This window comes from Bombus bifarius, unplaced genomic scaffold (assembly GCF_011952205.1).
Source record: "Bombus bifarius isolate JDL3187 unplaced genomic scaffold, Bbif_JDL3187 scf7180000007979, whole genome shotgun sequence".
Lineage (NCBI taxonomy): Eukaryota > Metazoa > Arthropoda > Insecta > Hymenoptera > Apidae > Bombus > Bombus bifarius.
The window spans coordinates 2141277-2163112 of NW_022884364.1; the positions used below are offsets into that span (position 1 = coordinate 2141277).

The 21836-nt window shown below is 36.2% G+C and overlaps 3 protein-coding genes across 3 annotated transcripts; 1 reads left to right on the forward strand and 2 right to left on the reverse strand.

Moving 5' to 3' along the window:
• Positions 1-4: 4 nt before the first annotated feature.
• LOC117204679 lies at positions 5-6776 on the reverse strand. The gene is made up of 15 exons (XM_033442305.1): positions 6460-6776; positions 5893-6379; positions 5521-5816; positions 5143-5447; positions 4427-5080; positions 4096-4350; positions 3718-4033; positions 2324-3652; positions 2049-2254; positions 1760-1898; positions 1393-1670; positions 948-1313; positions 525-875; positions 299-452; positions 5-245 (listed from the first exon to the last, which is right to left on the reverse strand). The coding sequence occupies exons 1-15, from the start codon at positions 6662-6664 to the stop codon at positions 49-51; spliced, it is 5538 nt and encodes a 1845-aa protein (XP_033298196.1). The 5' UTR covers positions 6665-6776; the 3' UTR covers positions 5-48.
• A 155-nt stretch (positions 6777-6931) lies between these two features.
• Positions 6932-12422, reverse strand: LOC117204713 (uncharacterized protein DDB_G0284459). The gene is made up of 3 exons (XM_033442396.1): positions 12307-12422; positions 8424-10506; positions 6932-7667 (listed from the first exon to the last, which is right to left on the reverse strand). Exons 1-3 carry the CDS (start codon positions 12307-12309, stop codon positions 7324-7326), a joined length of 2430 nt encoding a protein of 809 aa, XP_033298287.1. The 5' UTR covers positions 12310-12422; the 3' UTR covers positions 6932-7323.
• A 1788-nt stretch (positions 12423-14210) lies between these two features.
• LOC117204716 (organic solute transporter alpha-like protein) lies at positions 14211-20734 on the forward strand. Its single transcript, XM_033442398.1, has 6 exons — positions 14211-14301; positions 16193-16388; positions 17213-17444; positions 17653-17809; positions 18239-18379; positions 18711-20734. The coding sequence occupies exons 1-6, from the start codon at positions 14211-14213 to the stop codon at positions 18908-18910; spliced, it is 1017 nt and encodes a 338-aa protein (XP_033298289.1). The 3' UTR covers positions 18911-20734.
• The last annotated feature ends 1102 nt before the right edge of the window (positions 20735-21836 follow it).

Genomic DNA, 21836 nt, shown 5'->3' on the forward strand with positions numbered 1-21836 from the left:
TTACACGCACTAACAACGTTTTTAATATTAATTCTTTGGCAGAAAACTTCAACGTTTCGAGCATGTTAACGTTTCCATATCTAATTTTTCGCCGTACATTTTTGCTTCCAAAATTGTTAATTTGTTTTCATAGATTAAACACAGGCAATATCGTTTCGCTAAATTAGGATACTTTCTAACCTTAAAGGCAAATAATTTATTAACGTTCAATCTTATACTATCCTTATATAGGAAGCCTTGAATACCTGAAAAAAATCTCCCCTTGTATTTATTATATGAAAAATAGTTTAATAATTACCTTTATACTCATAAATTCGAAGATTCTTCCTATTTTCAACAAAAACAAGCAGTGTTTCGATCAATCCATCGAAATTAAGTATCGTAAAGGATGTTGGTCGGTGTGCTTTTATTGTTTGAAGGATCTTTTTTCCTTTTACATCGTTATTAAAGATCTACGTAGAATATAGGAATCAAAAAATTGGAAGGCATGATTTATTAAGTATTTTTTCGAAGATTTAACTCACAAATATACGATCCTCGCTAACATCTTTGTCATAATACAAAAACATTTCTTTCTCAAATAATCCAACTTTGAATTTCAGGCTTTCTGAATTTCTAGCATATTTCCTAAGATTTACATTGGCAGAACGATTAACGTTATATTTACTAGCATTCTTCTTGCTAGCCAACAATATTTGATCTTTCTCGAAAATAATCTGAACATTATCATCGTCTACCAGAGACGAAAGAGGCTTCTGTATTTCCTCGTTCATACTTCTAGATGACTGCAGTCGTTCGTTTTTGTCAATTGACGTCAAAAATATGTCTTGATCTATTTTGTTACTGTCTATATCATGGCCAAAATTTAAAACGTGCTAAAATTTTTAACGAAGCATAGATAATGATATTTAATCACTTTTAGTTCCAAATATAACACTAAAACTTACCCTAAACGTGTCATCCTTTAGCTTCCATAGATTTGTAGGACTCCTTCCACAAGAACTTGGCCCTGAAGTGAGAAAATATAAAGCTTGGTCGTATTTATAAGTGGTCCATTGTTCGACCACTCCAAAATCAGATATGTTGACGACCAACTCGAATTTTGTTCCAGTAAAAGAGTACATGTGCATGTGACAGGTAGTGTAGCTTAATATTATATAGTCGAAGTCATCCAGCTCGAAATGGTGGACGCTAACGATGCTGCTGTGGAACTTGATGACTTGCAGATAATCAAACGCATTGAACTTGTAAATTTGTTTCTCAGCGTAGCGTTTCAGCTCACGCAAGTCCTCACACATACTATCCAGATTTGCCTAAAAAGAAAGCATAAGCGTTTGCACAAATTTCTAAATCATTAATACCTGAAAGGTTCATTGAAAATGGTTTCCATACACTTTTTTCCGCCAATACATCGTTCATCCCTAAATGTTCCTTTGCTAAAGTATTTGACAGCTCTGTGATGTTCGTGCCGTTTAACATATCATTTCCCGATGCCCCTTTCTCAAAGTAAACGTTACCAAATACGACCCATTTACCAGAGATAAACTGTGATACTAAATTGTTGGTCGTGACCGCCACAGCTTCCCAACGAGCCGGATCTATGCCGTTCAGGTAGCCTAACACTCGAAGACTCTGATTGAGAAATATTGGTCTTTCGAATATAAAATTGCCTAGAAAAGTAAACGTTTTAGAGAAAATGGCTTATGTATAAAATCATTTGTCGATCATCTCTTCGAAACGTTTGTCGTCTATGTTTTACCGTTTATAGAACCCTTCGAATTCAAAGGTATAAAACTTTTCGGATCGATGCCGTTAATAATGTGAGCATTGAAATTCTGTCGAACGTGAACATTTCCACGAAAATTAAAGTGTCCTGATATTTTCTGGTCCCCAGTCATCTGAAAACAAAAATGCTATTAGAGAACTGGAGGAATTAATCATCAAATAATGTAAATAGATCTACTTGTTCCTTATAGAATTATGTCTCTTTTAAATAAAAAGATGGGATTTCCAAAAACATCCAATAGATTAATTTGAAATATACATACCATAAAAGTGTTGTATTGAACCTCCTGTAAGTTTACGTCATTGATTCTTCCCAAAATTTGCATTTTATCTACAGTAATATTGTCACATTTCAAAAATTCTATACTTTGTTCAGTGTCCAGCGGTATTAATAAATTCATATCCAAATGGTTGAATTTCTCTACTTGAATATCAGATTGAAAATTGACATCAGTAAACGTGGTAGTACCTGCGATCGAAAAAATACATTTTCAAAACATTTCCAGATGTAATCCAAGATAATCGGAATTCCAGTCACCTTCGATATAATTAGGTCTGTTAAGGTTTAGAACATCATGATGCAGGTCATTTACATCGATTCCCATAATAGATTTCGTTGTGAGGTTTGCCCAAACTACAAGATCCTTTTCTATTTTTATACCATCTCTAAAAATAATTTTTGATTCAATAAAGAACGGCGTGTCTATAAAGACGACCTTTTCTTGGAATCTTTTCAGATCTATGTCATTCAATTTGTCCTGCACTATAAACGTATCATTAAAGATGACAGTGTTTTCGAACACTTTCGTGCCAGAAACTGTAAGATTATCCTTGTTGTTAAACATTATCATGGTTAAGAAGTGATCGAAATTTTTTCCCTGGATTAATCCATTCGTGTAAAGATTTTTTATAGTCACATCGTTAAGGAAACGAACATCTCCGTGCAATTCGTAGCTATTGTTTCCTAAATGTTTGAATTTCTTTATCAGATTATAGAATGGTACATCACCGATACTTCCGGTTGTATTGAATTCTTTAAGAATTGTCACAGAACCATTGACGATAACAGGACCTGTTAACACCTGTTCTTTAAAGGGGTCTAGAATATTTTCTATGGGATGGCCATTCAAAGCGGTCGCCTCAAGTTGATGGCAAATAATTGTGTCAAACATTTTATGTGCATCGATTACTATATTTGTCTCGGATTTTAAAACCGTATCAAGTACGCGTTCTGAAAAATTGAAGCCATTCATAAAGTCCAAAATCGTCAAATTCTTAATGACAACATCTGATTTGAAAATCACGGTGTCGATTTCATCTTCAGTATACAGATCCGCCAAGACATTTCCATTAAGTAACTTTGTAATAACCATTCCTGTTACTTGAAGAGAGTTTAGAGTTTTGCTTCCATTAAGAATGCTGTCTAAAGTCGCGCCTAATCTATCGGTCAACAGACTGATCTCATCCAACGACATTCCATTGATAAATTTCGCGTTCAAGCGATCGGTTTCCAACTGGTCGATGGCTCCAATATTCGGAAACTCTAAATGTTTTGTGAAATTGGCGAAATCAAGACCATTAACAACCTTTGGTGTTATTTTATCCGCCAGTAATGTTTCCGTCATTAAATTTTCAAAGCTAACGTTTTGAAATATTTCGTTCACTTTCTGATTAAAGACATCGAATGAAACGTTGTTGTTTAGTCCATCAAAAGACAACTGGTCTACAATAATTGGAGACTTAAACACAATAATCCTGTCCAAGCAATTGTTGGAATTTGTATTCTCCTTGAAGAAAGCTTTTAATTTCTTCATAGCCCCAAACGTCACATTTCCAAAAGTCACGTTCGATAGTATCTTTGTTAAATCTGAAACGATACATAGTGATTAATAAACGAATATTAATTACCGATAAAAGAAAGCGAATTCATACTTGGAAAATCTTGTACTGTGTCCAAAGTGGCGAACTCATCCAAAAAATGTCCATTAACCATACCGGATGTGATGGTAACATTAGATTTTATTCCGACATTCTTTAAAAATGTCTTAATCCCAGTAATTTTAATTTCCTTGTCGGTTTTTAACAATAAATCCTCTAAATTTAGTACACGTTTATTCATGAACAATGTGTCGAATGTAACATTTCCCAAAACATTTAAGTTGAAAAACATCACATCCGATGATATCTTTGAAGTTTCGTTCAACAATAATCTATCTTCCATACTAATTCCTGGTATTTCGCCATCTAACTATAGTTGTAAAAAATTCGTACAATACTAGAAATACGCCTAAAACTTGACCAAAAACATACCCGGAATTCTCCATCAATTTTTATGTTCTCGAAGGCAATCTCTTCTTTTAGAATGTTGTCTTTATACAAAATTACGTAGTCTTCGAAATTTACGTCATTTAGAGTGGTTACATTTTCCAATCGTGATAGCAGCATCGAATCGAACGATTTGGTACCGGTTATAATCACGGAAGTATCACTATTCTCCAAAACATATTCCGTTGGATACAAAAGATTATTTAGGATACCCAGCTCAAAAATATCTGAGATCAACGTCTGAAATTAATATAATTGTTACATCAAACTAATTATGCCACTTATATAAAATTGTGTATCTAGCGTTAAATTTTACCCCTTCGATAATAGTATTTCCAGGAATATACATTGTTTCGTGTTTCCACACAATATTCTTCATCAATGTTGTCCAATCAATTCCATTAATCACAGAGAAAAAGAGATTCCCGTTTACTTGAGCACGATTTATTTTATAAAAATCCACGGCACTATAATCCACTATAGAATCACCAAACTGAATATTCTCGATAGGAATACCATTCATCGAATGAACTGTCAGATCTTCAGCCTCGATGGAATCAAAGACAATTGTTTCGTTGATGTCATTGATGGACAGCGCAGTTAAGTTTCTCACATACAAATTGCCAGTAACATTAATATTTCCAAATATCGTGAAATCCGAATCGGAAAGCGGATCCGTTAAATTATGTTCTATGGTGTTCATCAAATTCGAATCGATTTCATCGAGTTTTCGGCTTACGTTTTTCAATTTTTCCGCGAAACTGTCTGCGTCGAATGTCAGATCTTCTTTCGTTAAAGTCGTTCCGCCTATCGTGATCGAATGATAAGTCACGTTATCAGATATAATTGCATTCGTGGCGTTTACTGTACTAACATTCCAAACTCCAGTAATTATAGGATTCCTTAAGTAACTCTTTTCGAGACGCGCCTTTGTTTCATCGAGAATCCTTTCTTGATGATTCAACGAATCCTAAACAGGTATTTCGAAGATCTGTAATTTTTAAATATTTTAAGAGTGCCTACGATACCTACGTTTAACAAAGATTGCAAGATCAGCAGTCTTTCAATACTGGATTGAATCGGATGTTCCGTGTTTTTCAACTGCACGTTAAGTTTTACAATTTGATTACCCAAGATGAATCCATACTTCGGAAGTGGTGTAATCATGGATAGATCAAACTGATCGAGGATATTGTTAGGTAACGAGATTCTTTTGAAATTCAGGCCTTCCCAGGCAAGAGCCATTACTGTGGAGTTTTTCAGTTGAACCAACAACAATGACTCGTTTCTATACGTATCCACATTTACGTTTGTCACCCATGAGATTTCTGAAACATCTGTAATACACATCAATTAATTATTCAGGGAGAGAATCACGGTAATTCAATTCTTTATGGAATTTAGTTTTACCAAAGTTGTGTTCAGACTCTGTATTGAACTGGAATTCACCATCTACGAAGTGAAAAAGGCCAGCTTCCGGTCCAGAAGTCGCCAAAAATTGAAGATAACCGCTCTCAAAACAAACAAAGTTTTTTAAATTATACGACTCTATCGTTTGTAGCTTTTGAAAAATACGGCCCTCGGTAGTGGGTCTATATTCATAGAGCGAGATATCATTCGTGCCTTGAACAGCGAGTGAACTGCTTTCATAAATAGGACATATCTGTATACCAAACGATCTTGGTACAAAGAGCCTATCATGAAACCTATACCGAACGAATAATTCGGATTGAATGTATGGATTCAGCGATTATTGCAAATTTATATCGTACGAATAATTACCAAAAGTCGAAAGTATTGATTGAAAAGTCAATGATAAATCCATACACGTCGATGAATGTTTGCAATCCAGAATGTAATTCGTCGTCACTCAACAGCAATATTTTATATGGCTTTTCGTGTTCAATGAACTTCATGTCTTTTATACGTTTCTGTACTGACCACGACCAAAAGAATTGAAAAACATTTCCATCTTTTAATCTGTACCACCGTAACATGTTTCCACTGTTCGATTCTACGCAGAAAACGACCGCAGCATCAAGCTCCGAGTGAAGGTTGATCACTCTAAACGTTAATATAGTATCTTCCAGATCAAAAATAATAGAATCATAGACAACAGCCGTATCCCGATTAAGTTTGTAAACGTAGAAGATAGATTTCTGAACCCCAAATAGATAGTTGATACCATTTACGTCTAGAGATTGCCAATTTGTCACTGTTTCTGGTAAGTTTGCGTATTTACGAACAAAGATATCTGTCATTATGAGCTCTGGAATGAAAGGAAACTGTCGTCGGTATTTATGATTAAAGTTATACGCGGTTCAAACAAAATAATATCTTGTACAGTACCTTCTCTGTTCCCTGCGCCTGTATTGAATTCGTATTCCATCCAAATTAACGTTTCGTTTTCAGAATTTCGTGTAATTCGGGATAAATTGATATCCGCAAATTGATGTGGAGTTTTTAAGACATGGTTGATATCCCAGCAATTTGCAATGTTCGCACAAACGAAAAGAAATAACCAAAAAGTAGGATTATGAATTGACGGGGGCATTGTAACGTTGCGATTAGATCGAATGATCTCGGAAGGGATACTCGTAACAGTCGATCGTACGATACAAAATATTTTGATCGCGATTGAGTTCACACGCAGTGGTTCTCAGAATACAACAATTTTTATATTTTACTAGAACGACTTAATGATTGGAAATAAATTATGATACTATTTCAGTGATTCGTTAGCATCCATGACCTCTCTTCTTGAATAATTTATCAACCTATAGGTTTTTCTTCATTTGTACATGCTAATTGTACACTTTCACAAGTATGTAGGTCAAACAATGTTAGTTGCTCGTTTTCTTTAGAGAAAACGTTTTATTCAGTCAACATATTATAATACAAACAACGTGCATAAATAACTACGTGTTGTAAAACCGTGTAACGTAACAATTATCCTTGATGTTTTATGAATATATAATCAATGCATCGTACACCAAATTGTTCCATTAAAAAACGTACTAACCATTTATAATTTGTTAAATCCCTTCATATCCCTTTCAACAATATATTACATTTTCCTACGTATGTACATATCGTTTAAACAAAATTAATCGTTACTTTGATTTTCAAACGCATCATCAAACTTGTTATTTTCAGAATGCGACAAACAGCATGTAATTCTAAACTACGAGTAACTTCTGCTACCGTTAATGTCTAAGGCACAGTAACTGATAAGAATCTCGTTCTGTCACCAACTTTTGGCGCAAACCTCACGTTGATCTTTTCCTTGTCCTCTTCACCGACTTCGAGAAACGAATTCCAATCCACCAGGAAATAGAGACCGCTCTTCCTTCTCGGAGGTAGAGCAGTGTCAGGTTCTTTGGTCGTACCACCGAAAGACTCCTCTAATGCCATCAGGTTCGAGCTGGCCGTGGTCGACACGGTGGTAGAAGAGGAAGAGGTCTCAAGTGATATCGATGTGGCCGATTTTGATTGATCAGAAGCTGCTGTCGCTGAATCTGTCGTCATGGAAGTGCTTAAGGTGGTATCTGCCGATTCTGTTGACAAGTTCCATCATGAATTCGGGTTTAAATTTCGTTCGACACTGTTCCGTTCGAAGTGTGAGTTGTAAGACTGAGAAATGTTGAAGTTGAGTGACGTACTCTGAGAATTGGTAGGAAACCGCATGCATTCAGATTTCAATGATAATTTGCAACAATAACATTGTAGATAAGAATGAATATTATACAATGAGATAGGATATGATGTATCGTTAAGAGTAAATGTTCCGTTAATACATGGTAACACGTGTACAATGTACACAGAATTTCTCTGTAGCATTAGTCATGAAAAAGGAACATTAGCACTCTATGTACAGAGTATTTCTCACAATTAGCAAGAAAGATTAACAAGCGAATGGAAAGTGATAGACCTCGGACCAATCTGTAGTTTTCATAGATCTTTTCCCAGCTATTCCTTTTGTGGGAAAGATCGGCCTTTCTTCTGCGCGAGAAGAAGATTTAACATAGGCTCATCAACGTTGTTAGAACAGAAAAGGAAAGCAATTAAGAACGTAGTAAGAAATGTTTTGCTATATCTTTCGAGTAAATGAAAGATGACAAAAAAATGCATGAATACGAGTCGAAAATTTTTGGTACAGAATTAGTAGGGATCAGATAGTCAACCAGACCCTCGTCTAATTATTTTGTTATACACGTTAATTAATAGATTTCGAAGTTTCGTTAATCCCTGAACGATTTTTTGAACCCAAAACTCCGTACCACCCAAAACGTATATCATAAATTTCTTAATACCAGTCGTAATGCTCGAAGGAGAGATAGTTTGTTCCGTGGTGGTAACAGTGCTTGCTTCTTTCTCCTCTTGGTTTTCTTGCTGCCTCTTCACTTCGTTTCTGACTTGTTCGTTGTAGTTCCTGATGATCTCTTCGAGTTTCAGCGGGTCTGGCCCGTCTTTTAGAATCTTCGTGGTCTGCAGCAAATCGTTCGCCACTTTTTTAACATTCTGAATGTTAGCCTTACCCTCCTGCACCAATTTCACAGTATCCAGAAGCTCGTTGATCTTGTTTCTTTGTTCTTCGTTATCCACAGCCGCTTCGTGTGGTTTGAATACATGATACTTGGATGTCTCTGTCGATTCCATGTCTTCCATAGAATTTACCACAGTCTTGGCTAACTTTTGAGAATTAGAGATCAGGCCTATGTTCTCCAAAATCCCTCTCATGTTGTTCGGTACAGCTTCGATCACGGATGGAGCTTCCGTAGATGGTTTCATTGATTTCTGTCTTCGATTGTCATTGATGCCAAGTCCAAATTTAGCCAAGAACTCCTTCATCTCTTGATTCTTTACGCTGGAAGTAGGCAAAGGCTTGAAGTTTGTATACGAGTTTAGGTTAATTGTCGTCTTCTCTGTGGTGCTGGTCGTGGGTTGGGCCAAATTCGAAGTTTCAAGACCGAATTTTTTGAACAGCAATTGAACATCCGGAGTTAGATTTTCCACGCCTTTCTTGATCTCAGATCCTGGGCTTTCAAAAGCGTTTTGGTTGACAATCGATACTGCGTCATTTCCAGCAGAAGTCATACTATGAATACTATTCAGTTCTGGAACTTGTACTTTGCTCTCAAGAATATCCTTGTTCTTCTTATAAACATCTTCAACATTGCTGCTGTTACTTGGTCGTAAGCCAATCGAAGCTAGCAGATCCATCACCTCTGGTCTCATTGGCATGGTGGTTGTAGTAGTACTAGTAGTAGTTGTCGTTGTAGCGGCTTGACGAAATCCTGCAGAATTCAAGGAATACGTGGAACTATACTTCACTTTCGAAGACGTTTCGGTGGACATGGGTGTCACAAAAACGGTAGTTGGTTTTTCAGAACTCGACATCAAGTTTTCCGCAGTACTGGTATCTCTCATTAAGACTTCTGGTCTTGATGTCGAAGAAACAGTAAGATGATCTTCAGGCTGCACGTTAATAGTTGGAAGAAACGGTATTTTGTCGAGTTTGGAAGGTACAGTTGGTTTCATAATGGTACTCGGCGGTGCGTTGTAGCGCCATTGACTAGATGTCAATATATTCTGATTCACTTTGGATCTTTCCAAGTCGATAGTAATTTCCTTAGAAGCTGGTTTCGTGGTAGGTTCGTGGGTAACGCTGGTGCTATAAACAATTTCTAATCCAGTGTCGTTGCTTCCACTATTTCTGTAAATTGGATATTGCCTCGTGGTCGTTTTCTCAGTGGTGAACGCGTTTTTCTGAAGATTCTCCAGGTTGAAAGTAAACCTGATAGGCGTGGAATCCAGTTTCAACGATTCCTTTAAAGGCACCTTCGTACGCACTTCTGAGTACGTGTCCCTGTGATTTTTATAATGATTCTTCATCGTAGTAGATTCTTTCGAAATGGTCTTATAGGAATTACGATTTACTATTAAATTCTCGGTAACTAATCTTTCGGAATTCTCTACGTTGTTATTCTCTTTTTTCGTTTTCCCTTCGTCAGACTCGTCTTTATCATTTTCTGATATTAGAAAATCAGGAATTATCTTCGTCATTGGTGGTTTCGTGTAAAGGTCCCTTAAGTTTCCAGGTGATTCGTTAGCACTGTAAGGGAGGACAACCATCAACGCCCTTTGATACAAATCCCTCGCTTTTTCAAATTTTTCTTTGTCTTCTAATTCGTACAAGTCCTGGGACGTGATGTTTTCCAGAATATTCACTATTTCTTGTCTAGTTAGCCTGGGCAGACTGGGGTCATCGCGAACCTGTCTTTCGACTTCCTCGATCGTACGGTTGATTGAGCTCTCGATCTCGAATCTTGACGGAAGTTCATTGTCCTGGCAGTGACCTAGACTGAAGAGGAGCAGCAAACAGAAAACCGCGAACTGCGCAAACAATTATTGCATCGATTAAAGTATCGTCGCTATCTTATTTATTATACAAAGAATTGCAAGATGAACTACGATTAAAATTTTGAATGTCAATTGCATTCGAAGAATTAACGATTCCACGTTATTAACGCACTTTGTGGTTCGCAACTGCTTCTCGGAATAAATTTTACACGTAATCGCTGACTCGAAACGAATACAGAAATCTAGTTCATATTCGCGATCACTTGTATCATTCGTATTATTTAACAATTCCCTTGTTGAAAGTCAATTAATCAAAATTCTTTCTAAAACATTGTTAACATTTTTTCAATCTTCGTCGAGAATTACAATTCTGTTACAGGCCCATATAAATGATTCTTAATGAAATAGTTATCGAGTTTACGTAAGATGGATATTGCTCGCGCTTTTTTCCTTCGAACATCTAGAAACGATTGCAATCAGTTGAACTCAGCACCGTGTCTCTTTCATATTCATAAAACAGCTCTCGCAAAATATCCTTGACTTATTTAGCCGATCGAGAAAGTCCAATAACCTGGTTATGTTATGCAATGTAGTATAAAAATTGAACGATTCCTGAATCTGAGAAAAATTATATAGAATAGAAAAGAAAGGTACAATTTACATGATATCATAATCGTAATTTCCGGCAGCGCTTGTCATACCGCTGTGAGATGTAACAATTATCGAAAAAAATTACTACTATAATAGACGCTGTATTTTATAACATGCCACCGCTGTTATTTATACTGTCACTAATTGTTATTGGAGGTGTTGAGCGGCCTGGAAACGTGATTTTGCTACATTCGTTCCTTTCGACTTCCAGAAAACTTTCTATATAATTTTTTATGTGCTCGTTTCTTGAAATGACTATTATTTTCCGGCCGATTTCCGGCTAAACCGAGTTTAAACCCTCGCAAAAATGGTTCAAGTATTTAGACTTCCCTGCCATTTCGTCTTCGTGGATAAAATTTAATCGGAGGAGAAACCAGGAATAACTCGAAGTTTTAAAAAACTGTACTTACTGTATTTCCATTTCACAGCGTTATAAGTATTTCGTGTAATGGAAAAAGTATTATGTGGAGTGATTGTGTTAAGCAGTGAAATTAGACACGCTGGATGATTTACGATAATGATCTTCGAAGTCGAAAGTCACTTTCGTCTTCGATGACGTGACCCTTTTCACGCGTTAACACGAGCTTATTGATCTTGCGATTTTCACGTATGTCACTTCGAACAAACATTTATATAAAGAATATACCGTCGTTTTCCTTTGCCATATCGAATCGCTTAAAATTTATAAACACTAACAAAGATATTTTCTAAGTGTCATCTATCTCATTTGGAATTAAATTCGAGCAATAGTAAAGTGAATGTCACGTATCACTCATTCAACTTTCAGTATTATTCCATTAATAAATTAGTAACGACATGCGAAAGTACCGTGACATACAATCGATATTTTTTTATGTAATCGAAATGAGTAATATGTTAGAATTGCCCAACGATTAAATTTAAATTTATTGATTTATTATTATCATTAACGATATGATCATTTACTTAAATCAAGCTCGCGTAACCATGAAAGCGGGCTATTCATCAACAGCTATCAGAAAATTGTTACGAGGATCTTACTGATTTTTGTTACGATCATTAATAAATAATGTTAAATAAATATCCCATTCAAGTTCTACAGACACTTGGAAGTTTTGTACTATCAATGAATGATGGAAACTTCGATTTTTCACAGAAATTATTTTTTTGAAACAACAACACTAGAACCGCCGAGGAACTTACCATTACGGCAACCAATCGTCTTGGCACGCAGTTGACTACTGACTGAACGACTAAGGCCTACTTTCCAACTCTCTCTCTATCTCACCCGCTTATTTTGCTTCGACTGTCCTCCTGCACGCGGCTTTGGTTCATCTATAGATCTGAACGTTGCAGGTGAACCCATCACTTGTTTTTTCCCTCCGCTTTTCGGCACCTTAAACAGTATCCGACAGTGATCGAACGATGCACACGCTTTCTTCTTGTCGCTGATATGAAATAGAAAGGCTGGCTTGATCTTTCATTTTCAAGGAGAAAGAAAGTACCGGGCAAGATCGGTAGTCATGTACAATTCGGGATGAATGAATATTTTGAATCGACCGTCGTGCGCTAGTTCGCGTAAAATGGTGAATCATAAGTTTGTGACTTTTGGTAGCTTGGGAAAAGTCTTTTATGGATTTGTTGAGTGAGAGTTGTCAAGCAAAATAATAATTTTAATCTACTTAAAATGATAAAAAAATTGATCGATTGAGTTTCTCCAGTAAATATATTGACATTAATAATATACAATTATAGACTAAAATTTAATTCGTAGCTTCGATTTGAATTGTGCTCGTATATGTAAGTACTTTGTCAGCTATCCCAGATACAAAAAGCTACATATAAACATACTAATTGTAAGTCCATATATACTTTGAAAAAAGATGCTATGTCGATAATATTGTTATACGACGTTACCGATTCAGTATAAAAAACAGATTATAACGTTAATGATTGGAATTAAGATTGAATTTAGCTATTGCATTATAACCATAGACGAGACGTAGAATAGTTATAATTTGATCACACAGAACTTAGTGAACGGTGATTCTACATACCACGAATGGTATATACGAAAAAATAGATGCACCATTTATCGGTAGGTTACCATGGGAGAGCATGTTTTAGAAAATATGCACATACCATTTGCTATAAAGATAGTCGTCTGTGTAGAAATATGAAATATACATATTTACTATTTAACGTAAATTTATATTACTTCTGACAAATCAAACAACTCATGAATTTTCACATTTGTCAAATTAGTGACACTTCCTCATTACGACTTAATCCTGTCATCGATGTTTTTTTTATATATTTTCCTTTGTTCGTTAATTAAATTATATTTATTCATTTGAAAATATTATTACATACTAATATTTATAATAATTTTGTATATGCACGGTAATATTTTATAGTAACCTGTACATTCTAAAATATGTTATATGTATATATATTTATATTTATTTCAAATACACGTAATAATAGTTTTACATTCGTTTAATGTATATAGCTATCTCGTATCTCAAGGAAATCCAGAATGGACTCTTAACGCGCGGGATCCAATGTGACAATAGGTCTATTCTGTACCTGTGCCATGAGTATCCATGTATAATCTCAGCGGCTTTCACTTTCACCAAAATACGATATGTATCCATTGGTACATACATGCATATGATTTCAATTTTTCAAAATTATTTAATCCGAGGTCTAGGCTCTTAATTTTTACATAATCTTTGGAAAGTGAGGAAAGAAGTAACAGAAAATAAAAGGGAAAAGAGAAATATAAAATAATCGTACCAAGGTGTGGTCGATGATAAGAAAGATAGATAACAAATATCGACAAAATATTGCTAAGCACAACATTATTGATTTTTCTGTCCATTCGTTGTAACAAATACGATCCAATAGAGGTAAAAGTGGGGAACTCACTCTCACTGCTCGCCAGTTAATGCGGCTTCGTCACTCTTGCCGTTTTCAAAACTCTACGACCATCGCGTCAGTTCGCCTCTCCCGTTGACGAGTTTTACAAGTGGAAGTCCCTCGAAGAAAAAAGGATCGAAAGTGTGAGCTGAAACTGCGTTACAAACGGCCCCCGCATTTCCAAAATGGAGATTGAATTCAACAATTTGGACAATTCCTTCAGGAACCTGAGCTGCGATCACAATTACGTGCCCTCTGCGATAGAGAACATAGAAAGTAAGTTTTTTCCCGTAAAGGTCGATCTTCTATCAATTACATAATTTTTTCTTCGTTCTAGACTGGTTGATGTTATTTAAATGTCAGTGACATTTTTCTATGTATCGATAACTATGTAATTCGCCTGACTGCTGTTCGACGTTAATTTTATATCATTAATGTCGACGATATAGACTTCCTGACATGTGAAAGTTTAAAGGAGAAACTAAAACTAAAATTTTAATTTTAAATTGCAACATTATTTTTCTGTATTTTAATATGATTTTATTGATGGAGAGAGATTACGACGATTTAGCTGAGAAGCATGGCTGCATTATGGTTGTTAGCATCGTTAAAGAGTAAACCACGAAATATTCTGAAACAGTACGCAAATAACATTTTATTATAGTGTTTCAAACAATGCTTCGCGTCAAACACGAGCACGTTTATGTAACAATTTTCATGAAAATAATTTTCTCTTTGTTAAATCCTGGAAAATGTCTGAATTTGTCTTTAGTCTTAGCATACAACATTTTATCGATTACTTCCAATAATTATACATATTGCAACGCTTTATTCAACCGAATTGACGTCGAACCTTTCACGTGCTCTGATCTACGGAGCATGCGCGGAAGCGAATGCGTCGGTGAAAGTTTTCCACGAGGATTGTAATATATGTTAGGTTAAATATGTTTGTACACGGTAAACTAGGGAAACTTCCTTCTAAACGATTATTATGTATGACCTGAGTACTAACGAAGAATACTAACGAGGGTACAGATATCTTCATAGGAACAATTCATAGGACATAAATTTCAGTTTAGAAAAAGTTCATCGAAATGAAGATATCCAAACAATAAATTACACAATGCAAATTAATAATGTACACACTTTCTGGAAATTACATATTTGACCAAACCAGTGAATGGTATTAACTTTCGCTAATATGAAAATAAAATCTATCGTTGATATAAAATAAACGAATAAAATTATTTCTTTCTCAATTCATGCAGTATGAATAAGAAAATGTCATTCGCGCAAATTAGAACAGTAAGTGCGTCACGTTATCTGGAATTAAATATTTTTTGTTGAATCTTGTCCTCCAATCAAGCTGGGAGTCGCGAGGCAATCTCCTTTTGTAATTGCGATACACTGTAGAGATGTAGCACTGCATCGTATGTAGAAATTTATAACACAGTACGATTCTATATTACACTTAAAGATTGCGTAACGAGTATCCTTAAACCTACTATATTTTCTAACGTATATTTCTTATATAAAAAACTATTTTTCCTGTTTGAGAAATCACGTCCGAGAAATCATAGAAGAAAATCGTATTCCAATTTCCGAATGATAATATATTGTACACTTTACTGCGTAACGTCTCTGTAACAGCCAGTTTCTTAATCTTTATGATGCAAGAAATTCTTAAAGAAACATAAAGCTACCATCTGATATCTAACCATTTGACTGAGAGATATTGATTAACCACGTTCTATGAGTCCATGAACTTTTTTATCTTATGTTTTTCTAACACGTCTAGCAAATCGCGTAAAAATTGCACTATCAGATACTGCGAAAATAGAACCTAGTATTTGTAATCCGTATCCTATTCCAGGTCAATCATCCCTGTTTATTATCTAAGTTTTATAAGCTATTATCGTTTCCATTGTGATATAGCTCATGTATTGTGCTAATCGATATCAACTGCAATGGACAAATATGTGTAATCGTTATTATTATCATAATACAAATAATCATCTTGAATTTCTTCTAGACGTAGAAAATTCTATTAATATTTTCGCAATTCTTCGTTTATCTGAGCAAAATTTGCTGAATCTAATGGCTAATCAGAAGCATTGTGTATTAATTTTTTATGTCATATTCTATACCTATTTTTTTCCTTTTTTAGGTTTAAATGTGTTTGGTATAGGTTTATTGAGCTTTGGTACCATACTCTCTACTTTGACGCTATACTTCGCCATGGATGCTTTCCACAATATTTTCTACCAAAAGGAAACAAGATCCTACAAAACGAACAGTATCATGATCCTCTCAGTGTATCCTATAGCAAGTGTCTGTAGTCTTACAGCTCTTGGAATGCCAAGGTAAACGAGTTGATTTCCCATTACACTTCTGTCCATTGAAAAATATTTAAAAAATTGATAGATTTTTAAAAATATAAAAACATCTTGTACTTAAGGTATCACTTAAGGCTTTGGTATAGTAATGTACGTGTATTGAAAATCGTTTTATAAGCCGAATGAAGATGATTCTTCGCACTATAAAACTATAAAATGACAATTTTTATATCGATTTTTTAAAAACTACCAAATTTGACTTTCTCCAAGACGAAATAAATTTCCTATCAAAAATAGTTAAAAAAAAACTTGAAAAGTGATAACATAACGTAACATAAAATAGGCTAATTTTAGCTGAGATCCACAATAAGATAAATCGGAACGTCCAATTAAGATAAATTTAAGATAAATCAGAAAAGAAAAAGGTGAAGACGCGATCGAATTTCGCACAAGAGACGGAACAAACGGGTAGTTCTTTCTTTTAACGACCATAAAATAAAAGAGCAGTTCCGAGTCCCAGCTAATGATCTCGATTTTCCGAGATAATCCCTGCATTGATGGCCGTGTCACACCTGCGCTGTCGATGTCTAAAATTTGATGGGTCCTCTCGATAATGCAAACGAGGCTAGGACACCGACACGAAAATTCCATCATCAGGAATGTCCATTGATATTTTCAACGTGTTTCGAACGCATTTATCACTTCGTTAGGGAAAATCTAAATTTTCAATTCGAGCGTGCTCCGATACAGAACAAACTGTACTCTGCATTCGTGCATACAAATAATGTTTGAAATTATACGCAAACTATTCTATATTCCGACAATGCTAACAATATTTTAATTATTTCTAGGACTCAGTTGCTATCGGAAGCTGTAACTCAAATCTTTTTAACGATAGCCCTGTATCGACTGTATCTGTTACTGGTCTACATAGGACGTAAAAAGGTCACAAAGACACCACCATTAATATTACGAGTTGGTCCCTGTTGCTGCTGGCCCTGTCTGCCCTTTCCAAATCTTGAGATGACCGACGCTAATTTGTCCTGGCTCCGACTACTAGTCCTGCAACTTCCTATTATTCAGGTTATTTCTTCTTTTCCGCCTTGACTTTTTACGCTTGTGCTCGGAACCGTTCTCGTCTCGTAAAAAGTATTTGCCTGAGCTCGTCAAATGTCCATTTCTTAGTATCCACGAAGGTTTGCGATTAGCATTCGTTTTTTTAAACATCAATTAGATCATTCCGAAGAAGTGTACCAGTGTATTAACCAAAGTTTGTGTCTATTGGTTCCAGGGACTGATTTATTGCATATCTCTCTTTATGTCGATCGAAGAGCCTACTCTCGCAACGCAATATGGGATTTATCTCCAACCATTCACAGTGATCAGCATATTTCTGGGAATATACGGACTGACTGTTACCATGAAGAGTCTGCAGGAAGTCGCTCCAGGTAAAAATTGTGCATACTTAATTGAGAGGACGGCTCTCCAAGCATAATCTTTCCCTGCTATCTCTCTCCAGTGAGTGAAATTATACAGAAGGACGATTATAAAACAATTTTTAGCCATTTCTTCGAATCATATCCTTAACTTCGTGTCCCTTTGAAAAAAAGCACTCCACAATTTTTAAACTCGATTTTATAAGTTGAAGTTACATGTTATAAATTGTCGGCCGTTGTGAGAAAAAACGTTAGCCTCGGTGGATACGATAATAGAACCAAAACGATTCCCTTCTTTCAAGGTTAGCAATTATCGCGTGAAAGACCACACAAGTAACTTGCGAGAAAAAGCAATTTCCAAGTTCTTGGAAAGTCCCATTGTCCCCTGCTGTCGTAGTGTTGATAGATATACTCGTTTTTAACTTGCTGCTGATTTCATAGAGGCGAAACTACACCGCAAGACCACAGTATCCCAGATGGTTCTGCTATTTTCAAAGCTACAAGCGTTCATCGTGAAGAGCTTACCGCAAACAGGCCTATTTCCTTGCAATCCACCAATTACGCCACAAATTTACGCCAATGGTAATCCTTTTTTGTATTCTTCGTCTGAAAAAAACCGACAATAACAAATACGCGTACAGTTTTTTAATTTTTTACTAAATCGTTTAAAAAAATCACCACGAAACTAAAAACACGAGGTACTCGCGTACAAGTTGGACATTGTACGTGTAACATTCGAATTCTAAGAACGCAATCTTGAATATGAATTCAAATTTCCTCGACGGCGAGCAACAGCGCAACTGGTCTGAGAACACATGGAGCACGATGAAAGAACACGAGGCTCCCATAACATTTCCATACGTGAGACCAGATAAAGAAACGAGAACTGTTACTTTCTTCTGTCCGATTTCAGTTACCTACAATGCCTTGATGCTAATCGAGATGCTGTTGCTCTGCTACGCGGCAAGGTACGTTTATTACGTCGATCTGGAAAGGGAAGAAGAAACGACGGCGGTTGAGGCGACAGATCGGTCCAAAGACAAGAGCATGGAACAAGCGAACTCGACGAATAATAACGAGGCCAACAGGCAGCCATCAGCGTTGACTGCGTGAGATTTCCTTCTCGATATCAGCGACTTTACGAATTTCGTCTGTGTCATTTTTACCTACAAACTGATATTTCGTTGTTTGTATTTGCTCAGCCATTTGTTCATTAATTTCGATTGCTTACTCATGCCACGGATATATTTGATAATTAGATTCTATTTGAAACAAATCGTGATAAAATATTAGTATATATTGTTCCGAATCTGAAAGTATAATTAGGATTTATGTAACGTGTGAATGAGATTAGATTTACAATGATGATAGTACCTGCGTGAATAAGTGACTTGTTACAAAAGATACTGATTAGTAAATAGCGTAAGATTCTTTTTTACCTATAAACATCAATTATCCTAGAAGAGTTATCAAACTGCGTACTCCATTTATTGGTAATTGATATAACGAGTAATAGGAGCATAGGTATTCGACTATTTAGATTTGTTTATGGGCGCTTAAATTCGATTGCGCAAAATGTATGACGCGTAATAACCGCGTTCACGAAGAAATAGTATAATTTTCAAAGAGAAAGTTGGTCCAGGCTAGTAATCCATCTTACACAACGGCACTTTTGCAAGTTGTATCGTAAATACTTGACGTTTCGAGAGTCATCTACGTTAGGAATCTTAGGAACCGTATCAGTAAAGAAATAATACGTTGTAAAAAAACGGAGAAAAATTCATGATCAAGTTACCAGAAGCAGAGTCTCGAATCTTGTCCAAAATAGAAGGAACGTCTTGAGCCGTGTTGCGATTTCTTCATCGCAGCGCCTTCTTAACGAGGCCTACCGCAGTCTCTACACACACGTATCGATGTCTCTACCGCGGAAGAAACAGGAGCTGTCGGCCAAAATATGAGATCAACCATACGTCGCCGTGTGCGTGAATTCAACAACCGTCGCTATGCATTATCACGTCCTACGGACGGCTGACAGATCTCAGGGGATGCTCGACCAAATGACTTGCAGCCTGCACTCACTTACGAAACGAGGTTGAAGGGTACTCGAGCGCTTTCTGGAGAGAGAAGAAGCACTTCGATGTTCTAACGCGATATTCTCCAAGAAAGAAATCGTTTAAGAAAATGTGTGTCGCTCCATTGAAACGAGACGCTAAAAGAACTTTCTGTGATACATAATTATCGTCATGTGGGTAGTCAGCTTAAAATAAGTGGTCAGAGCCTATACTTTTTAGTTTCAAAGCTATGTATTCAAAGAATTCGAATACAGGTTTTTTATTAGCCCGATGAAAGACAAGCAATCGTTGCACCCCTGCTGACAAACTCCTCTTCTATGAGAGACGAAACGTAACGTCTTCTAGACCCAGACGTTATATCAAAGAATCAATTTTCAGAGTAAGTAGATGCTCTTTCCTATAGCCGAACAAAGGCTAACCTTTTTCGAAGTTTCATTTTCACTTCAATACGTTCCTCTTGATCCCGTTTATAAATAATTTATTGTTCGTAGAGTGGACTACGTAGAATATTGACACACGTGCAGCTGCATGAAATTCCTTCTAAAGAAGCAAAGGACTACGGTAGCTGGAAAGATAGAACCATGTTAAGTAAAAAAATCAACATTAAGAACTCCGGGTCACGCATGATGGGACTTCCTATTCAGAACGTGCATGCTGCCAATGCTTCTCTATTATATATTCTAGAAAAGTATGTTTTATCGTAGCTCTCGAATTGGAAAATGTATCGCTAATTGAATGCATTTGGTTCTATTTTGTGCTAGTTCGTTTACTTTTTAACTTATTTTGTTTATATTTTAGATTTGTGTAATTTACATAACATTTCGTAATTTTTCCAAAATATGGAATAATTTCGAAACACTATTGAAATAAAGAGACAATGTACGAAATACAGGCGATTACAATGTCAGAATAACTGCACAAAATGCGTAAGTTTACTTTTTCAGAGATGAGAAAATACGACTCTTTGGATTTGTATCCAATTGCTCAAGACGACTGAGTGGTTTTGAATTCCTCATGGTTGAACTTTGCTCTCCTCTTACAAACAGGAAATAGGCTCGTGAAACCTCTTGTACGAAGATTTATCTATCAAGAAACTAAATATTGAAACAAGGTATCGTAATACACATGTTTGGACAATTCTTAAACCTTGGGGAAGAAAGCGCGTTCAACATACACAGTTCCAGACAATTTTCTTCAAATTATTGGAACAAAAGAAAAGGGAGACTACATCTATCGGAGTTATGGATTTAAGACGGAGAGAAACTAGCAGGACGAGAGTGGCGAAACAAAGTTCGAAATTCGAAGACATTCTCGGGTCCCAAAGATCTCTCGAAAGAGACGATGTCAGGAAGAATTATCACCGGCGTGCATCAGGAAGTGTCCCATTACATTCGAAGCGGCACGGCGATTTTTCTCGTTCTACGTTTTCACCATGGACGATCGATTGTCACCAGGGTGGCGGGTCGGCTTTTCGTACTACCAACAGAAATGTAAAAGGGCCGAATATTAATATTCCGATAACGTGTCTGGACGTATCAACCGCCTTTGTTTCGTTCCTACTCTCTTCCTTCGCTTCTCCGGCAGAAGATGAACATCCTCGAGATAAGAAATTCCACGAAGACTTCCCTTCCACTTTATTATTCCTCGTCGCGCTCATAGGTTTTGCCGCGACTGCTTTTACCTGGCTTTGCAACTATTATTATAGGACGTGGCAAGTTTCACGATGCACCACGTACAAAGTGAAACAAGCCGCGTTTCGCTCGGTGAATCGTTACAGAGCAAGACCCTCTTGGAATTCATGATTTCGAAAGAACCGTTCCTTCACAGATAGGCTGATGAAAGAAGGAAATTCTTGGAAAGATATCTAGGCAAAGCTTCAATCTTCTTACATGCTTTTCACTAAGGTTCAAACGTGCATTTGGTTTAATCAAGATCATAAACGATACACAAGATCTTTCTGCTGAAAT

What these genes read in the sequence shown, in the direction of transcription:
- LOC117204679 (XM_033442305.1), bottom strand. Translation starts at nt 6,664, where the DNA reads ATGCCCCCGTCAATTCATAATCCTACTTTTTGGTTATTTCTTTTCGTT. An exon ending in GAAATACTATTATCGAAGGG is followed by an intron (nt 4,351 to 4,426) that starts GTAAAATTTAAC and finishes TATTAATTTCAG; the next exon opens with ACGTTGATCTCAGATATTTT. An exon ending in TCGAATTTATGAGTATAAAG is followed by an intron (nt 246 to 298) that starts GTAATTATTAAA and finishes GATTTTTTTCAG; the next exon opens with GTATTCAAGGCTTCCTATAT.
- LOC117204713 (XM_033442396.1), bottom strand. An exon ending in TCCTTCGAGCATTACGACTG is followed by an intron (nt 7,668 to 8,423) that starts GTATTAAGAAAT and finishes ACTTGTCAACAG; the next exon opens with AATCGGCAGATACCACCTTA.
- LOC117204716 (XM_033442398.1), top strand. Translation starts at nt 14,211, where the DNA reads ATGGAGATTGAATTCAACAATTTGGACAATTCCTTCAGGAACCTGAGC. An exon ending in TGCGATAGAGAACATAGAAA is followed by an intron (nt 14,302 to 16,192) that starts GTAAGTTTTTTC and finishes TTCCTTTTTTAG; the next exon opens with GTTTAAATGTGTTTGGTATA. An exon ending in ACAGCTCTTGGAATGCCAAG is followed by an intron (nt 16,389 to 17,212) that starts GTAAACGAGTTG and finishes AATTATTTCTAG; the next exon opens with GACTCAGTTGCTATCGGAAG.